This window comes from Cyclopterus lumpus, chromosome 3 (assembly GCF_009769545.1).
Source record: "Cyclopterus lumpus isolate fCycLum1 chromosome 3, fCycLum1.pri, whole genome shotgun sequence".
NCBI classification, from domain to species: Eukaryota; Metazoa; Chordata; class Actinopteri; order Perciformes; family Cyclopteridae; genus Cyclopterus; species Cyclopterus lumpus.
Window position 1 is genome coordinate 27,180,075 of NC_046968.1, and position 16,894 is coordinate 27,196,968.

At 42.9% G+C, this 16,894-nt stretch overlaps 1 protein-coding gene and 1 long non-coding RNA gene across 7 annotated transcripts in view; both read right to left on the reverse strand.

Annotated features, from left to right (window-relative positions):
* Nucleotides 1-16,894, reverse strand: part of madd (MAP-kinase activating death domain) — a 46,921-nt gene that overhangs the window by 2,843 nt on the left and 27,184 nt on the right. For 4 of the 6 annotated variants that reach the window (XM_034558280.1, XM_034558289.1, XM_034558270.1 and 1 more), the window contains 17 exons: nt 14,128-14,236; nt 13,847-14,033; nt 13,095-13,245; nt 12,595-12,798; nt 9,587-9,708; nt 9,387-9,470; nt 8,058-8,216; nt 7,362-7,488; nt 5,512-5,632; nt 5,312-5,417; nt 5,116-5,226; nt 4,922-5,029; nt 4,679-4,843; nt 4,497-4,569; nt 4,025-4,131; nt 2,128-2,197; nt 361-407 (listed from right to left, as the gene is read on the reverse strand). In XM_034558280.1, coding sequence (XP_034414171.1) covers nt 361-407; nt 2,128-2,197; nt 4,025-4,131; nt 4,497-4,569; nt 4,679-4,843; nt 4,922-5,029; nt 5,116-5,226; nt 5,312-5,417; nt 5,512-5,632; nt 7,362-7,488; nt 8,058-8,216; nt 9,387-9,470; nt 9,587-9,708; nt 12,595-12,798; nt 13,095-13,245; nt 13,847-14,033; nt 14,128-14,236 — 2,051 coding nt within the window. The remainder of the gene's footprint in view (nt 1-360; nt 408-2,127; nt 2,198-4,024; nt 4,132-4,496; nt 4,570-4,678; nt 4,844-4,921; nt 5,030-5,115; nt 5,227-5,311; nt 5,418-5,511; nt 5,633-7,361; nt 7,489-8,057; nt 8,217-9,386; nt 9,471-9,586; nt 9,709-12,594; nt 12,799-13,094; nt 13,246-13,846; nt 14,034-14,127; nt 14,237-16,894) is intronic. The other 2 variants (XM_034558313.1, XM_034558304.1) reach the window with 2 other exon arrangements.
* On the reverse strand, nt 8,505-9,373 carry LOC117748524. Its single transcript, XR_004611610.1, has 2 exons — nt 8,879-9,373; nt 8,505-8,745 (listed from the first exon to the last, which is right to left on the reverse strand). It is a non-coding gene; the product is annotated as an uncharacterized LOC117748524 (long non-coding RNA).

The window sequence follows — 16,894 nt, forward strand, 5'->3', positions numbered from 1 at the left end:
ATAAATATCTGCCGTGTGAAGCTCATCTTTTCTAATCCGAGCCACGTTGGGTCTGAACATCCTGAAAGAGGAGTCATAACACCGAGTGAGGTGAACACGGGGCCAAACGCTCACACGGTGCTTTAATCCTCTAAATCACCGGAGGGAGTTGCGTTGCTGCACTCGGTGATTAAGTTCACACGTTATAAAGCGTTAAGTGGTTCCTCTGAGATTACAGCTGCGGTTTGCACACTTAAATTCGTGTTAGCGTTCCCAAAGGGGAGTCAGGAATGTTTACCGATTAAAAGAAAAAAGGCACATTTCTGCAGGTCAGGTGACCGGCGCTCCACATGCACACCGACAGAAGGAGGGAGGACTCACCATGGGGGTCTTGTACTTGTGGATCACCACTTCTTTAGTTTCAGGAACTATGAGACAAAACAGAGAATTCAAAGGCAGCAGGAACCTTAATGAGGTCATGCTTGAGAGATTTTGGGGGGGGTTACAGGGTGGGGGGTGGGGGGTGGGGGGACTTCCAACAAGGTGTGAGATGGGATGTGGGCCAAGAAGAGTCCACCGCGACGGTACACGCTCGTCTGGCGTATTGATCCGACTTTCTGATCAGGGGACGTGTTACATTTGAACTCGTGACTGTTTCGGCGAGACGTTCATGGCCCACAAAAATGGTCAAAATTTTTTTTTTTAAAAACACACAAAATGTCTTATAAACAAGAGACGGAAAAAAAAGATTGTAAAAGTTTAAAATGTGGAGAAAAAAAAAAGAAAAAGAAGAAGAAGAAGAAGAAAAAAAAGGACAACCTCCTCCACCAAACACTCCCTCCTCCCCCCAGAGAGGACTGACCCCTTTGACCCCTTTGAGCCTGGACTGCATCACAGCCCACAGGACAGATGGACTTTTCATTAGTAACTGTGAACCCATTGCAGAGATGAGAAGGTCTGGACATGTGACGGGGGCCGGGGGTGGGAGAGGGGGGGGAGAAGGGAACCCCCAGACCAAAAGAAACCGTCCCACCAAAAGATCTCCACTCGTGAGATTCAGAGGCGGACTATCGGAAGGATATGAGTGATGGGGGTCTGGGGGGGGGGGGGTCAGGTGATCTCCCAAAGGAGCAGCGAGCGATGAGGGAAGCAGAAAGAGGGGAACAACTCATAATACAGAAAGAAAAATCAAGGAAAAGGATCGGAGAGAGTAAAATATTCAGCACAGAGTTCAGTCTGGGTAAGAAAGGAGAAAGGTGAGGACACTTTACCTGCTGGAGAATGAAGGTTTTCATAGTGGCAAAGATGAGGGCAACATTACAAAAGCAGCACAGAGACACGACAGTAACCCAGACCGGCACTCTTTATCCATATTATCTTTATGACCTATTAATGTAACCCGTGGACCGACTATTTAATAACATGAACTACTGGACAACACGTGTTGTTGCTCCTCTCCATCAGGCTCATGTTTGTTTTGTTTTTTTAAATAAAGTTGTCATGTTGTGGGCTCTAAATTCTGTTTGCTTTAAATAATTAGATTTATTAAACATGTTTTTTTTTGCCCTTTGTTGACTTTACACCTAAACATTATATATATATTTTTTTTTACTGCAAATTTAGATTAATCCGTTGTTTTTCCATATTCAAGGGAAACAAAAGTGTTTAATTGCTAAAAGTACAACTTTAATTGGGACTATTTTCAGCCGAGGATTAATACAAACCTGATATTCTCGTGGTTATTTGTGGACTATTAATTTAATTATACATTTAAAAGTACACATCTGCCATTACTTTATTCTTACGGAAGCTTTTTCTTCTCTTTTTAAATTGTAAAATATAAAACGTCTAACACTTCTTTACGCTGCACACACACACACTTTTCATTTCTCGCTCACGATTTTCATCAAGCAAACAAAAAAAAAAAACTAAAAACTTTTCACCGCACGGTCTAAAGAATTCATCGCTCACGAAGTTCACCTGCGGACATCGAAAGTCTCGTTGTTCCTCGAGGTTGAGCGAGTATCCAATTTAGCCCCCCCCCCCCCCCCCTCCCCCCTATTAGCCCTCGTCAATACATTTGTTGCCGTGACGCTGAGTTACTGCCGTGCCGAGTACGGGCCTAGAATCAATAGATGGTGTAATTACCAAATTCCTCCAGGACAAAGACTCCCTTCACTGTATTGCACTTTTTAATGTGACTCAGCTCTATGAAAACCTAAAAAAAAAAAAAAAAAACACACAACACACAAACAAAAACAAAGACAGAACATTATTAAAACAACACTGGATGAAAAGTCAACACTTTCAGGTTCAAACCAAAAAGATAAATTAATCATGTTAAATGATTTTTTTTTAAATTCAGTGTGAAAGGTGAAATTAAAACAAAGCAGGCACGATGTGAGAAGTTTGATCAAACGCACACGTGGACGACGGTTAAATGAGATGCGTCGAACTCAACATGACTTCATAACCCACACATTTAGATTTATATTTGGGTGTAAACAGTAAAGGGAGTTTAAAATAATAATAATAATAATAATAAAAACATGTTGTTATGCTCAGGGATGCAATATGGACATACATGGTAGTTCTATATAAAAAAAATGTAGACAAGGACACAAAATTAGATTTGCCACACAGCTAAAAAATAAAAAAAGGAGGTAGAAGAAAAACAAACAAACAAACAAACAAAAAGGAACCCAATAAGATGTAACTGCTAATAAGCAAACACAGCAGAGGTTGTGTACCTTCCGCTCCTTGCAGGGGGAGAGAGCATGGGAGAGAAAGGGTTTGGATTATTATCGGACAGAAGAGCACAAACACTCCACGACGCTCCGACGGGGCGCTCATCCACCGGAGCCCCGCAAACCAATCGTTAGCTAAGAAGTTACCGGAGCCAATGTGAAAACAACAACAGAAAAAAAAAAAACGTCACAAGAGGATTCAGCCCCGAAAAACTAAGGGGAGGGGGGGGAGGGGTAAAAACGATAAAATAAAAATAGGACTAGAGGTTTGACTAAGGTATCGAGAGCTGGATTCACCTTTGTTTTCCTGGATTTAAACATCTCAGTCCCCCAGAGCCCTCCATGCCTCCTCCTCCAGCAACAAGGGCTGGCACCAACACCACAGGCCAATGAGGGCCAATCCCGGACCCCGACCCAGTGCTCACTCATATTTATTTTTTATTTATTTAAATTAAATATATAAATTATATATATATATATATATATATATATATATATATATATATATATATAAATTATATATATCAATTAAATATATATATATAAAATATATATATCAATTAAATATATCAATTAAATATATATATATATATATATATATATATATATATATATATATATATATATATATAAATAAATTAAATATAACACACACACACACACACACACACGACTACCTGAGCGGGAGTGAAGACAACACGCGGCGATGATCAAGGGTCCAAACTTAAAATGTGAAAAGTTGCTATTTAAAAATAGCCAATTATTAATGAAAAGTCTTTGCTCAAGGTCACCCGTCTTACCGCTGATGCACGACACAGACGCACACACACACACACACACACACACACGTTAACACTTCGTCTCCTCCCACACAGTAAATGAACAATGAGGTTTGAGCACCACGGATGTCAAAAATAGAAACTTGTGTGCAGGAATGTGTTAATATAGTTTTTTTTGGGGGGGGGGGGGACGGACGCATGCAAACGAATGCATTAAAAAAAAAAAACACACACAAAACTGAATAAAAAGCAAATCCGAAAAAAGCAAAAAAGCACAGACAGGAATTCTTCCTCTAAAAAAGGGAAAAAGAGGGCGGAGTAAACGCCAATCAAACATATCGTCAGTCATTTTGACTTTTTTTTTTCCCCTTTTCCCCAACAATAGAGGAAGACGTCCCGAGAGGAAAGGAAATGAGCAAACAGAAGGACGGGATGAGCTCGGAGCCGTCGTGAGTGACGGTTTTCTTTTGTGTGGGATGAGAAGCCGCCCGTCTCTCTGCTGTGGCAGCAGCCTCCTACCTGGCTGTGCATGAACTTCAGGTTGATTCCTTCCAGCGTGACTTGCAGCAGTCCACCTTCCCCCGTCTTCATGTCCTGGACGGGGAACTCTCCGCCCAGTTCGGGACCTGAGCGAAAGAAAAAAAAGAAGAGAAATAGTTTAGAGCTCGTGAAGATAATAAATACATCGTTGAACCTCAGCTGAAAACATAACGTCACGTCTTAAACAGACTCCAAAAGACAAAATCTTTATGGCGTAACAGCACGGTGATGCAAGTAAAAACAATATTCAGAGAGAAAGACGAAAATTAAATAGATTTCCATCGTAAATTTACTAGAGAAAAACATCTTTAAAGTGGAACATTTCAATTTTACACAATTTCAAAGTCAACAACTGAATCATAACAGATGCCTCGCTTGACAAGTGAACAAAAATTACAACTATAATCACTATTACTGTCTATTTAAATGTTAAAGACAGAACGAGACTCACCTGGTTTAATGCTTTGCTGCCTCGCTGCAGCTCTTTCCATGCTGTCTTTAACGCAGTAGTAGAGTTCACGACACTAGAAACGCAAAGAGGGGAACGCTATTTTAACTCCGACAGACGCTCTTCTTGAAGTAAAAAAACAAAACAAACAAACTGCAGGATGCGGCGAGAAGCCCCATTCTGACCTTTTTGGTGTAGAACTTGTTGAGCTGCGTCTCCTGGCCGTTGCGTCTCCAGAGACACAGCACCTTGGTCTTGGGGCAGTAGGTCATGTTGATGAGCTTCTCGTACCACCAGCGCTCGTACACCGTGCCGATGTTGCTGCGCAGGACGATGCAGTCGTCACACACCTGAAGACGGGTAATGATTCAGTAAGATGAGAAAGATGAAGACGTTTGAGGAGGACTTTATTGTGATTAGGAATTTACCTCCATGAAGAAGATGTCTCCTGTGGTGTCGGTGCCGGCGTGTACGACGAAGGTTTGCTTCTTGATGTGTCGGCTTCCACTGGGCCTGATGGACAGCTCGCGGCCGTTCTAAAAACACACGTATATATATATTTATATAAGTATAGTTCAGTGGAAATAGGGCGCGCTGCAGTCGGGGGGGGGCAGATATTCACCAGGTCGGCCAGCTTGTCCAGCAGCTCGTTGATCTCTTGGCTGTACGAGAGGCCGATGTGGGACTTCCCCATCAAGCGTCTCACTTTCTTCTTGATGTCGTTTTTGTTCAACTAATAAAAACAACAAAAAAGCATTAAAAAAACTTGTGCTATGCGAAGGTAAGTAAAGTTATGATAAAACAGGCCTCCTCCGTACCTTCAACATGAGCATGAAGGCGATCATATTGTGCAGCAGCGTGGCCAGGAGTCGGTCCTCATCGTCCTCCAGGCGCTTGCGGTCGTGATCGCCGAGAGACAGGTATCTGTGTCAACAACAACAACAAAACAAAAAGCCGTGTCCAGGGTTTTCAAATGTAAATCACGACGAAGGTGATCTCGTGTCCGTTAGCGTCTGACCGTTCGATCATCTCCTGCGGCCCCTGGTCCATGCCCATGCCCTCGCGCTCCAGCATCACGGCGTCCAAGTAGGCGTCCTCCCAGAACTGCAGCTGGTCCCACAGCGTTGAGCGCTCCTTACCTTTGAAAACACACGCAGGCAGAACGACATGACGCGGCCACAAGCGCATCTTCTTTTGCTATAAAATACATGCGGGGTTCAAGTGCGTCGTGAACAAAAAGCACAACAAAAGAACACATGAAATGTGAAGCTTTTTAAGTCAGAAAACTGGGTGACATTTTTTTTTTAAATGCATGTTAAACGTTAACGTAAAAAAGCTAAATGGAAATCTTTCTTTTGATCTCCTCTCGGAGGGAATGCTGCGACCAAATTCTTCTGGGCTGTTTTTTTAAAATAAATAAATATATATATATATATCTCATGCGAAGAAAAGAATAACCGAGGGAGAGGCGAATGATATCACATCAAAAGATTAAAAACACCGAGCCGGTCTACACACCCAAACACACAGGAAGTAGAAGAAAGGGGCGAGAGGCAAGAGATTAGCCCTACTTAGCGAAAAGGTTTCCATGGCAGCATCCTCGAGTTGATCCCAAACGGAGCTCTTATCGCGGCCTGGAAGAGTTTCCCAGGAGGAGCAGCAGGAGGGAGGAGAAGCAGCGACAGCAGGAGGGGGTTAGGCCGAGAGGCGAGTGGGTTAAAAAAGGCAAAAAACAAGATCAGAGAGCCGAGAACCACCGAACGGACACGAGGACGAGCAACAGGAACGAGCAACTAATACATTCTGGTTTATTTTTATTATATATTTTTTAATATGTAGAAACACTGACTTAACGTCAATATTAGTTAAAAAGTGTAATTTAACGTAATACTAATTTAACTAATACATTTGTTTATTTATATTATATATTTTTTAATATGTAGAAACATTGACTTAACGTCAATATTAGTTAAAAAGTGTCATTTAACTTAATGCTAATTCAACTAATACATTCTTGTTATATATTATATATTTTTAAATATATAGAAATACTGACCTAACTTTAATATTAGTTAAAAAGTGTAATTTAACTTAATGCTAATTCAACTAATACATTCTTGTTATATATTATATATTTTTAAATATATAGAAACACTGACCTAACTTTAATATTAGTTAAAAAGTGTAATTTAACTTAATACTAATTTAACTAATACATTTGTTTATTTATATTATATATTTTTTAAATATGTAGAAACACTGACTTAACTTTAATATTAGTTAAAAAGTGTAATTTAACTTAATACTAATTTAACTAATACATTTGTTTATTTATATTATATATTTTTTAAATATGTAGAAACACTGACTTAACTTTAATATTAGTTAAAAAGTGTAATTTAACTAATGCATTCTTGTTTTGTGCAGATCTGCCGGGTGTCTAATGGCAGACAACAGTTACACACCTTGTTAAATACACACCTGTCACTTTGTTTTCTTTGTTGATAATATTGTATTGTACATTTCTAAATGATGTCTCCAACCACTCAGTATGTGTACCGAACTCGACAATGAACCGAGCTTTGTTGTTTCAAAATAAAGATTTAACTTTTCACCACTTCTGGTTCATCACGTGAAGAACCAATGAAGTACCAATGAAGAGTGGAAGAACCAATGAAGAGTGGAGTGGAAGAACCAATGAAGAGTGGAAGAACCAATGAAGAGTGGAAGAACCAATGAAGTGCTTTTAGGGACACAGGAAGTAAACGTTTTGAGCGTCCGCTGCTCGCCCTGTGAGGTCGTGGTTCTACGTACCCAGCAGGCCTTCACAGAGGTAGAACCTCATGCTGAGGTCGTGGTTCTACGTACCCAGCAGGCCTTCACAGAGGTAGATCCTCATGCTGAGGTCCTCCGCGGGCGGCGCCGGTGCCGGCGGCCCCTTCGCCGCGGCGAGCGCCTGATCCTTCGCGCTCGGTTTCAGAGTGTGGGGCTTTCCCTGTGGAAACAAACAAAAACAATACGGCCTCATGTATTCTGAGTGTGAACGCATGCGTTTCCACCCCACGTAACTGTTTATGAATCCTTTGTGCTGAAAGGGTCAACAGCATTTCACTGCAAGATGCACTTTATGGATGTAAACAAGCCGCAGTAGTGTTTGATGACAATTCAAACCAGATTGCCTAACCCTAAGTTTTAGAGGGTATATGATTTACATTTCTTTCTTAATTATTCTTGTCATTATCTACCCCTAAGATCTTGTGTTTTGGTACATTTTGTATAATTACATTTTAATTAAAGAGGTAAAAATGAAACTCCAAAGTATGGTTCACGTTTTGTACTTCACCATTTCAAATAGTAAAAAGAAATGTTATTTCTGTGGGGTTTCCTGAGGCCGAGGTTCAAAGACTCTCCGCTCTTATTCATATTCAACCCTCGTGTTTTTCCTCTAGTGTGCGTGGGAACCCCCAAAATCCCGTCGACTCCAGACTCCATTTCAAAAGCTCAACTTGAATGCAATTCATAATTAAAAAGTGCCTCGTATTTAAAAGTATAACCTATACGTACGAACACCGTGCTGGTGGCTGGATTGGTCTCGATCTCGCTGTCAGACAGAGTCCCTCTGGACTGGGTGAGGTGGGCCGCCATCCTCCCCCCGAGGCCGTCTCCAGCGGTGCTGCTCAGGTCGCTGTCGGCACCGAGAGTCTCTCCAGAGCTGTTGCTTATCTAAATATATATAAAGAAATAATAATAATAATTCAAAACAGATGTAAGAACAATACACGAGCGATGTTGCAAGTGCAGAAGCTTTTAATTTGAAATGTATCCAGATAGATAGTAATACATAGTATTTTCTATCTGGATCTCCTGAAACTGAACGTATGTATTTATGTGAAATATTGTATTAAAATGGTTAAACTATCCCATCATGTCTTCCGTTTGTCTTGATCTTTACCTGATGAAGGTCTGAACCATTAATCGAGTCATCGATAAAAAAGGTGCGACATGTGTGTGAATCCTTTTTTTTGGTGTACAATTCCCTCAAAATCCAAACTAATAAGAGTTTTATTTATATAGCACTTTTCAAACTTTAGCACAAATTAGTCAATCATGTCATGATTATTATTATCATCATTACTACTACTAGCTGGTCAGTCAAGTTTAAGGGTTTAAGCATTTCATATGCTTTATACGCAATAATCTAAAACCTACAAATCGATTATTTATTCATGGAACCAAACTGCCGTCCAGTGACCTCCAGTTCATACTGTGACCTCCAGCTCATACTGTGACCTCCAGTTCATACTGTGACCTCCAGTTCATACAGTGACCTCCAGTTCATACAGTGACCTCCAGTTCATACTGTGACCTCCAGTTCATACTGTGACCTCCAGTTCATACTGTGACCTCCAGTTCATACAGTGACCTCCAGTGACCTCCAGCTCATACAGTGACCTCCAGTTCATACAGTGACCTCCAGTTCATACAGTGACCTCCAGTGACCTCCAGCTCATACTGTGACCTCCAGCTCATACTGTGACCTCCAGCTCATACTGTGACCTCCAGCTCATACAGTGACCTCCAGCTCATACTGTGACCTCCAGTGACCTCCAGCTCATACTGTGACCTCCAGTTCATACTGTGACCTCCAGCTCATACAGTGACCTCCAGCTCATACAGTGACCTCCAGCTCATACAGTGACCTCCAGCTCATACAGTGACATCCAGCTCATACAGTGACCTCCAGCTCATACTGTGACCTCCAGCTCATACTGTGACCTCCAGTTCATACAGTGACCTCTAGCTCACACAGTGACCTCTAGCTCACACAGTGACCTCTAGCTGTGAATAGACAGAGCATCACACAGTGCATCATGCGGGTTGGCCGCGCCCTACCACTGTGCTGGCCTCGGAGTCCTGGCTGGTGCTTCTCGTCAGGATCGGCGGCTCCGAGCTCGTCACCGACTCGGTGTCACTCTTCTGCAAAACCAAAAAGGGAGGATGGGAAACAAAAAAAGGTGGTGGGGGGGGGGGAACATTGGTATACTTTAGTGTAACAACAGTAAAATCACACTTAAAATACCCAACGGACAGACCTGAGATCCAGACGTGACACCGAGGCCGCTGTCGGCGCTGATCTGGGATTTCTTCTCCTCGGCATCGGCCACCTGGGGGCGCTGCTGCTGCTGCTGCTGCTGCTGCTTGGTTCCGTCGGACCCTGAAGGACAGAACCGCGGCGGTGAGCGCGTTTACCGTGAACGGGGGAACGACATCATCTTCTTGCCTTACCGGGAGTCCCCCTCGCTCTCAAAAGCCCAACACAGCACAGCGACGCCACGTCCACCTCAAAGCGCCAAAGCCTCCATTTAAAACACGGCGTCACACAGCGAAGCAGGAACTGGTTTTAGAGCCTTAAGCTGCCTCTAGCTACAACACAGTGACTATAATACATCTCATCTAGACATGTTTTATTAAGAGTGCCATCACAACTTTCTGTATACAACTGAGCATCAACAGGTGAGGGTTTAAAAAGAGGGGAAGTTACAAGCAGAGAGAAAATAATTACAAAACAAAAACAAAAAACTGCAAGAGCGCGACATTAATTCTCAAGTCAGTGCTGCAAATGTGGCTTCAAGTTACAACGCAGACAACCATCAGACACAAGCAGTTAGGCATGCAGACGACCCGGAGGGCGGAAAAGGAGACGCTCTGCCTGAGCGACGGGGAGATACGCACGCTGCCTTGTTGTTGTTGTTGTTTTTTGGTGACGGTTTACCATTTATTAAATAAAATAAGTGTGGTAACAACTGTGAAGTATTAGCTGTAAATAGAGCCACTTGGAACTGGGGGAAAAGAGCAGCAGGTGTTTATTTATTTCTGCACATCTTGAAGCATGTGGTTAAAATAACAAAAGCACAAAAAAATGAACATTTTGTTTGCGATTGTTGCGACATATTTAATTTCAATACGATTTGCGGTATTAGGAGGGAATGATCATTATTACATCATGTCCTTTAAAAATTCATATTCAAATTCATATTGGATTTTTGCGGGGATCCGTACCAAACAAAGATTTGTTCTTAGGTGTCGTATATATAATATTTTAATTAATTGTTCAGCCCTAAGACCCTGAGACAGATATACACATCATTTAAAAGTATATTTAAAATGATATAGAATCAAATAACGCAAACTTAAAAACGGTTGACAATGACAAAAACAAATATTAATTAATTAATAAATAAATATTACAGTATATCGTAGGTCATTACCACATGTGTTGGTGAGATGCATATATTAAAAGCTGAGATATTAAAATGTGTATTATCGTAAAACAAGCACATTGTTATAATTCCTTCTGGAAGAACCTTCAAAACGTACCAAGACACAACGTGAGCTATAACAAGGGTTTAATTTCTCACAGCAATAATAAATCTGTGAGAAATGAAGCGACCCTCAATTAAAATACAGCAAATGTAAAACTAGAGGTTACCAACTATAATACCACATCTTATCGTTGGAACATAAGGAATCCATGCCTGCGTTTTATCCGTTATCCAGTCACACTTTCTTATTAGGAGCCTTTTTATGTATTATTGTATAAAGAGCTTGAAAAGGTGGGAGAGAACGGGGGTGCAGAAAGGTCAACAGGTCATCACCCCAATCTTTTTCCTCGTTTTTTTTTTTTCGTGTGTGAAAAGTCTCTTACTCTGTGGTTTTTCCATAGCTTTTTGCTTATCCTGGTGCTTGCTCCACAATTCTACCCAAGATGCATTGCAAGCAAGGAGAGAAAGACATAGAGAGAGAGTCAGAGAGCTGGTTTTGAAAAAAAGACATGTATGAGGGGGGTGAGCATTGAAATCAAAAACAAAAACAAACTAAAAAGTAAGCACTGAGGATCCGTCACTTTGTTGAATGAATGGAGGCGTTTTGTAATGTTCGCATGCAGCTGCGCTTCAATCTGGGTTGTTTTGTTTTTTCGCCGTCGAGTCGGATCTACAATGTGCAAACAGCTGCCACGGTAACATCACAACACGCCCGGAGCTCCCGGCCCCGCGGCGCCGGAGAGCCACACCGACGCCGGGACGAGCTCTGATCGCAGGCCCGTCGACTGCATTCGTCTGGCTCTCCGGAGGCCAAAAAGGGGGCGGGACATGTTGGGAAAAGAGCGTGGGATGAGGGAGGGGGTGGTGGTGGTGGTGGTGGTGTTTGAGAGGCCGACTGGCCGGCGGGTGAAATGAAGCAGTCGCAGAAGCCTGGGATGCAAGTCTCACAGCAAAACCGTAGAATTGAAAGGTGCAACTTTTTTCTAAACGGGAAGAGAGGGGGGGAGGGGGGGTGCGGGTGGTTGACTCAAAAGTGTCCCCCGTATACAGACCCAGAATCAGCCTCAGGAGATTATGTGGCAAGAGAGATTATTTTAGACTTTCTAAGTCAGTTGGTTCGACTAAATAGAAAACTGGGACTGTTTACTGGGGAGTGTTGCTTCCACCCTCCATGCTGAGAGCGAAGAGAGCGGCCATGTTTTTTTTTTTCCATACAGCACGCCTCACAGAAACCTGCAGTAAAGGCACAAGACAGGGGACCGATTTTTATCGATGCACATACCTCCGGTTTTTTTCCCTTTCGTCCGCTACTGCAGATTTTTTTAAAATTTTTTTGTTTTAGGTATTGGAAGACCAAAACAAAAACACAAAAAAGAGAGACATGCATTCACGGTGCTAAGAGGCTGACGACAGGACAACAGGGGTCCGGAGAGGCAAACGGGGGCACAGATGTTCGAGGGAGGAGGGGGGGGGGGGGGGGGGGGACAGGGAACTATTCAACACACTTTAAGACTTCAGCCAGGGCCAAATTCTGAAATATCATTTTCAATGTGGTTGTTTTTATTGTTACCATACACAGGGTAACATGTGTGTGTTCATATTCTTTTAACAAAGCCAACTCTAGTGATTATTTCTAGTATTTCAGGTCAAAGTGTGTGGAATATCCTGTAAGAATCTGTCGAGGAGAGAGACTAGTATTAAGGTTGATGAGCTTATAGGGGGGAGAAGGGGGGGTCTCACAGTGCACATGCAACCGGGGCCCGGAGTGGCGTACACACCGATCGAGGCGATAAAGTTCTCCTCGTTCAGACTCCGCGTGTCAAAGTGGCGCGCCCCTCTGCCCACGGCGTGGTGCGGCAGCTGCAGGTGGGGGACGTTCAGGAGGCCCTGAGGTCTGGCGGTCTCCGCGGACCCAGAAGGACTCTCTTTGCTCCCCGGGCTGCCGGCGCTGTCTGTGGGGCTTCGCTTGCGTTTTTCCGGGTCTACCGATTTTACCAAAGCGAAGTGTGTGGGGAGGGGGGAGGGGCCAGAGACAAGAGTTCATCGGCGTTGAAGAAAAAAAGAAAAATGTGAGGAGGTTTAAACTGGGAGAGGGTTAATCGTGTTAGACAAAGAAGCAAAATGAATTGTAAACACAGTTAATGTTTTAGTGAAGCTTAAGACAAAGCGAAGACATGGACAAGCATTAAAACAAAACAGGCTTTTAGTTCTCTACAAATGACACAATGCAGCGAGAAAAGTGTGTGAACCTGTGTGTGTGTGTGTGTGTGTGACGCACCTTTGGTTTGATAATGCGTGCGTGCTATTTCCAGTAAGCTGAAGACGCTGGCCATTCCTCCGAGGCCTGCGTTGGTGTAAGAGTGCTCCAGACTGGAAACCGTGCACTTCAAGATGTCCAGCATGCCTTTGTACACCTTTCTGCTCACCTCCTTGAAACGAAAAGTTCAGTTGACCGTGACCAACAGAGTGTTGTTAATATTGATAGTCAAGCAACCGACAGCTGCAAAACATCACTTTGTGCACATTCAGAATGAACTACACGCTTTTTGTCCCCTTTGTTTACATTTTCAGACGCTTTCTTTTCGTCTCATGTGACATTAAACTGAATATCTTTGGCCATTACTACATTTAAAAAAAAAGCAACTTTAATGCATCATCTTGAGCTTTGGGATATTGTAATTTATTTTTCTGACATTTTATAGCCAAAAATAAATGAAGCGGCATTAAAATCAGCAGAATAATCAACAATGAAAATAAGTTAGTTGCAGCTCCGATATAAAATGTTTTAATTTAAATCTAACACACAAATATATATACATTTCTTTTTTAAATTATATATATATATATATATATATATGGGTATATTATTTTTGATATAAGAGTAAAATATAAATGTATAGATGCAGTGATTATTAGATGGAGCCTAATTTGTGAGAATTTAATAGGCGCACGCACACACACACACACACACACACACACACACACACACACACACACACACATTTCAATAAATAAATAAGTTTGTCTCACCACGTCGCGTATGACCTCCTGTCTGGCGTCCTCCTCCGACTGGATGGCTCGGTTCAGCTTGCTCAGCACAAAGACGCGAAGCTGCTCGTTCTCCAGCAGGCGGCGCACTTTTTTCATGTTGAGCCAGCCGACCCCCTGACCGTCCAGAACGCTCTGCACCACTTCCTTCAGGAACTGCTGGTTCTCACTGAAAAAAATAATAAATTCACGACGACGGCGGTCGCGTTTTAACAGACGTGCGCGGGATGAAGATTTAAAATACGCAACGTTGGAGTCTTTACCTCGTGTTGTTGACTCGGCCCTGGGGAGAGGGCGACTCCCTCTTCACTGTGGGACTGTGCTTGATTACAGAAGACTTCTGGTCCACGAGTGCTCGAGGGGCACGAGCGCCTGGAATAGAGAACCGACAACAGTGAGGTCCCTGAAGGCCACAGGGCAAGATGACACACACGGTCACTAGACAGAAGATCACACAGTAGAAGAGAACTGGACACACACACACACACACACACACACACACAAAAGGAACTGTAAACCAGGACAGGAATCAACTTTCAGGACTCTACTGAAGGTTATCTACTGCAGGGCAGACACATTACGGGAGCTGCTGGAGTCTATTATTACAACAAAGGAGGTGAAGGACATGGCACACACACACACACACACACGTCTAAATGGTGCTCTCGGTGTTGGCATCACACAGTAGCAGCAGAGAGATGTGAGGTCACACGGAGGAGAGTGTGTACAGAAACCACATCGGTGATGTCATGCATGAAAGAAAATAAAAAGGAGGCGAGAGGATGGCGAAGAAAAACGAGCTGCACGTCGCTCGCTTTAAAATACGATGCTCTGCATCCGAGGAGGACCGGGTCAATGCTTTTGGTATTATACTATAATATCATGATTAAAGAGGCTCTAAACATTTATTTCTACTCACTCAATTGGCCCAAATAAAAACACACGAGGGACTTGAGCCCAGACTTGAGTCCAAACCGCGGCAGCATTTAATGAAGCGGCTCATTAATGGAGCATCACCTCTTGTTGCAGAAGACTTGTTTTTTTTCATATTTTTTAGAGGCACCGTAGATTTTTCATAATACTATTAAAGTCGTTTGAGCTTCTAGAGACAAAATAAATTCCCCTGATGTGATTGTTTATATCATTTTCTTCATGGCAAGAAGCTGCAACTTTCACAATGCGCATAAACCAGGCGGTGTCTTAAAAATAAAAGTCTGCATTCTCTCTCCTGGCCACCAGGGGGCGACTCCTCTGGTTGTATAGAAGTCTATGCTTCATGTGTTAAAGCTGCATTCTCTCTAATGACCACCAGGGCGCCCCCTGGTGGTCTCCTCTGGTTGTATAGAAGTCTATGCTTCATGTGTTAAAGCTGCATTCTCTCTAATGGCCACCAGGGGGACACTCCTGGTTGTATAGAAGTCTATGCTTCATGTGTTAAAGCTGCATTATCTCTACTGATCACCAGGGGGCGACTCCTCTGGTTGTATAGAAGTCTATGCTTCATGTGTTAAAGCAGCATTCTCTCTACTGATCACCAGGGGGCGACTCCTCTGGTTGTATAGAAGTCTATGCTTCATGTGTTAAAGCTGCATTCTCTCTAATGGCCACCAGGGGGACACTCCTGGTTGTATAGAAGTCTATGCTTCATGTGTTAAAGCTGCATTATCTCTACTGATCACCAGGGGTCGACTCCTCTGGTTGTATAGAAGTCTATGCTTCATGTGTTAAAGCTACATTCTCTCTCCTGACCACCAGGGGGGCGACTCCTCTGGTTGTATAGAAGTCTATATAAATGACTCTACTTCTCTTGAGTTATTCCCTCAGTAAACATTGTAAACATGAGTTTATGGTCTCAATCTCTAGTTTCAAATCTTTAATACAGCATTTTGTAAGTGATGGTTCATTCTGAGTCAAATAGACCATAAAGCTGGGTATAGTTTAGGGCGGGGCTACCTTGTGATTGACAGCAAACAGCTTTTTAACCCTTTAAGAATTTTGGTGGCCAGAAAATGTCTTGTTCAACATTCACTTGTATATTTAGCTCCACCCTCTCTGGTTGAGAAAAACCAAGATGGCGACGTTCAAAACATCTAAAAACAGCGGTTCCACAAGCCGAGGCGACTCCGTCCGCTTCTCACATGCGGTCCATCGCGTGAACACAGATCCGCGGTTTGTCCGTATAAAATGAGACGACCACAACGATGTTGACTAACGGGAGAGAAAGGCAGCATTCAGTTTGTTTTAATGTCCAATATAAACCAGAGCGTGAGAATAAAAAAAAACATTTAAAAACAAGACAAACATGAAACAATATGGGGACTGTTCTGCAGAAAAGTTCAGTTTGGAATATTACAGACTGTTGATCGTTAAAGGAATTAATAATCCCCCTTAGAATGACTCGGTGAGGAATGCAGCCGCAGCGTCTGACCCGAGTCTCTTTGCACTTGTTGACACGAGGAAATAAAACTCAACTCAAGGCAATTAAGAGTCGACCAGGATGGAGGTCACAGGCTGACGTGGGCTTGGGTCAAGGTCAAAGTTCATGTAAAAGAATACAACAAGTACGCGTGCCATCATCACACCATTATTCCACAGAAATCCAGTTGGCCGAGCTACACAAACGTAAGTGTAAGACACACACACACACACACCGGGCATAACTCAGGATGAATGAACAAGTTTGTTGGTAACAAAGAGACGTCTCAGCCTGCAGCCCGGTTGGTTTATTAATGGAGGACGAGTTGAGGCTGCAGCTCTTTAAAATGACGCTTTGTCGACCTGAGGAACGAGGCAGAGGTCGTAGGGAAGCGGCTCTGACTCCCCAAGTCTGGACCACTCATCAGCAGGATGCTCGGCCTGCTTTGACCCGGCCAGATGGGAAATGGATAATCCTTCAGCCAGTCGGTCACTTAAGTGCCGTTCACATTCACAAAGAAAAAAGACGTGAAATACGAGAGATATCACTCGTCAATTATCGACTACTTCACGGAGCATTTTAAACCATCTTCTGGACTGAAAGCACACACTTGT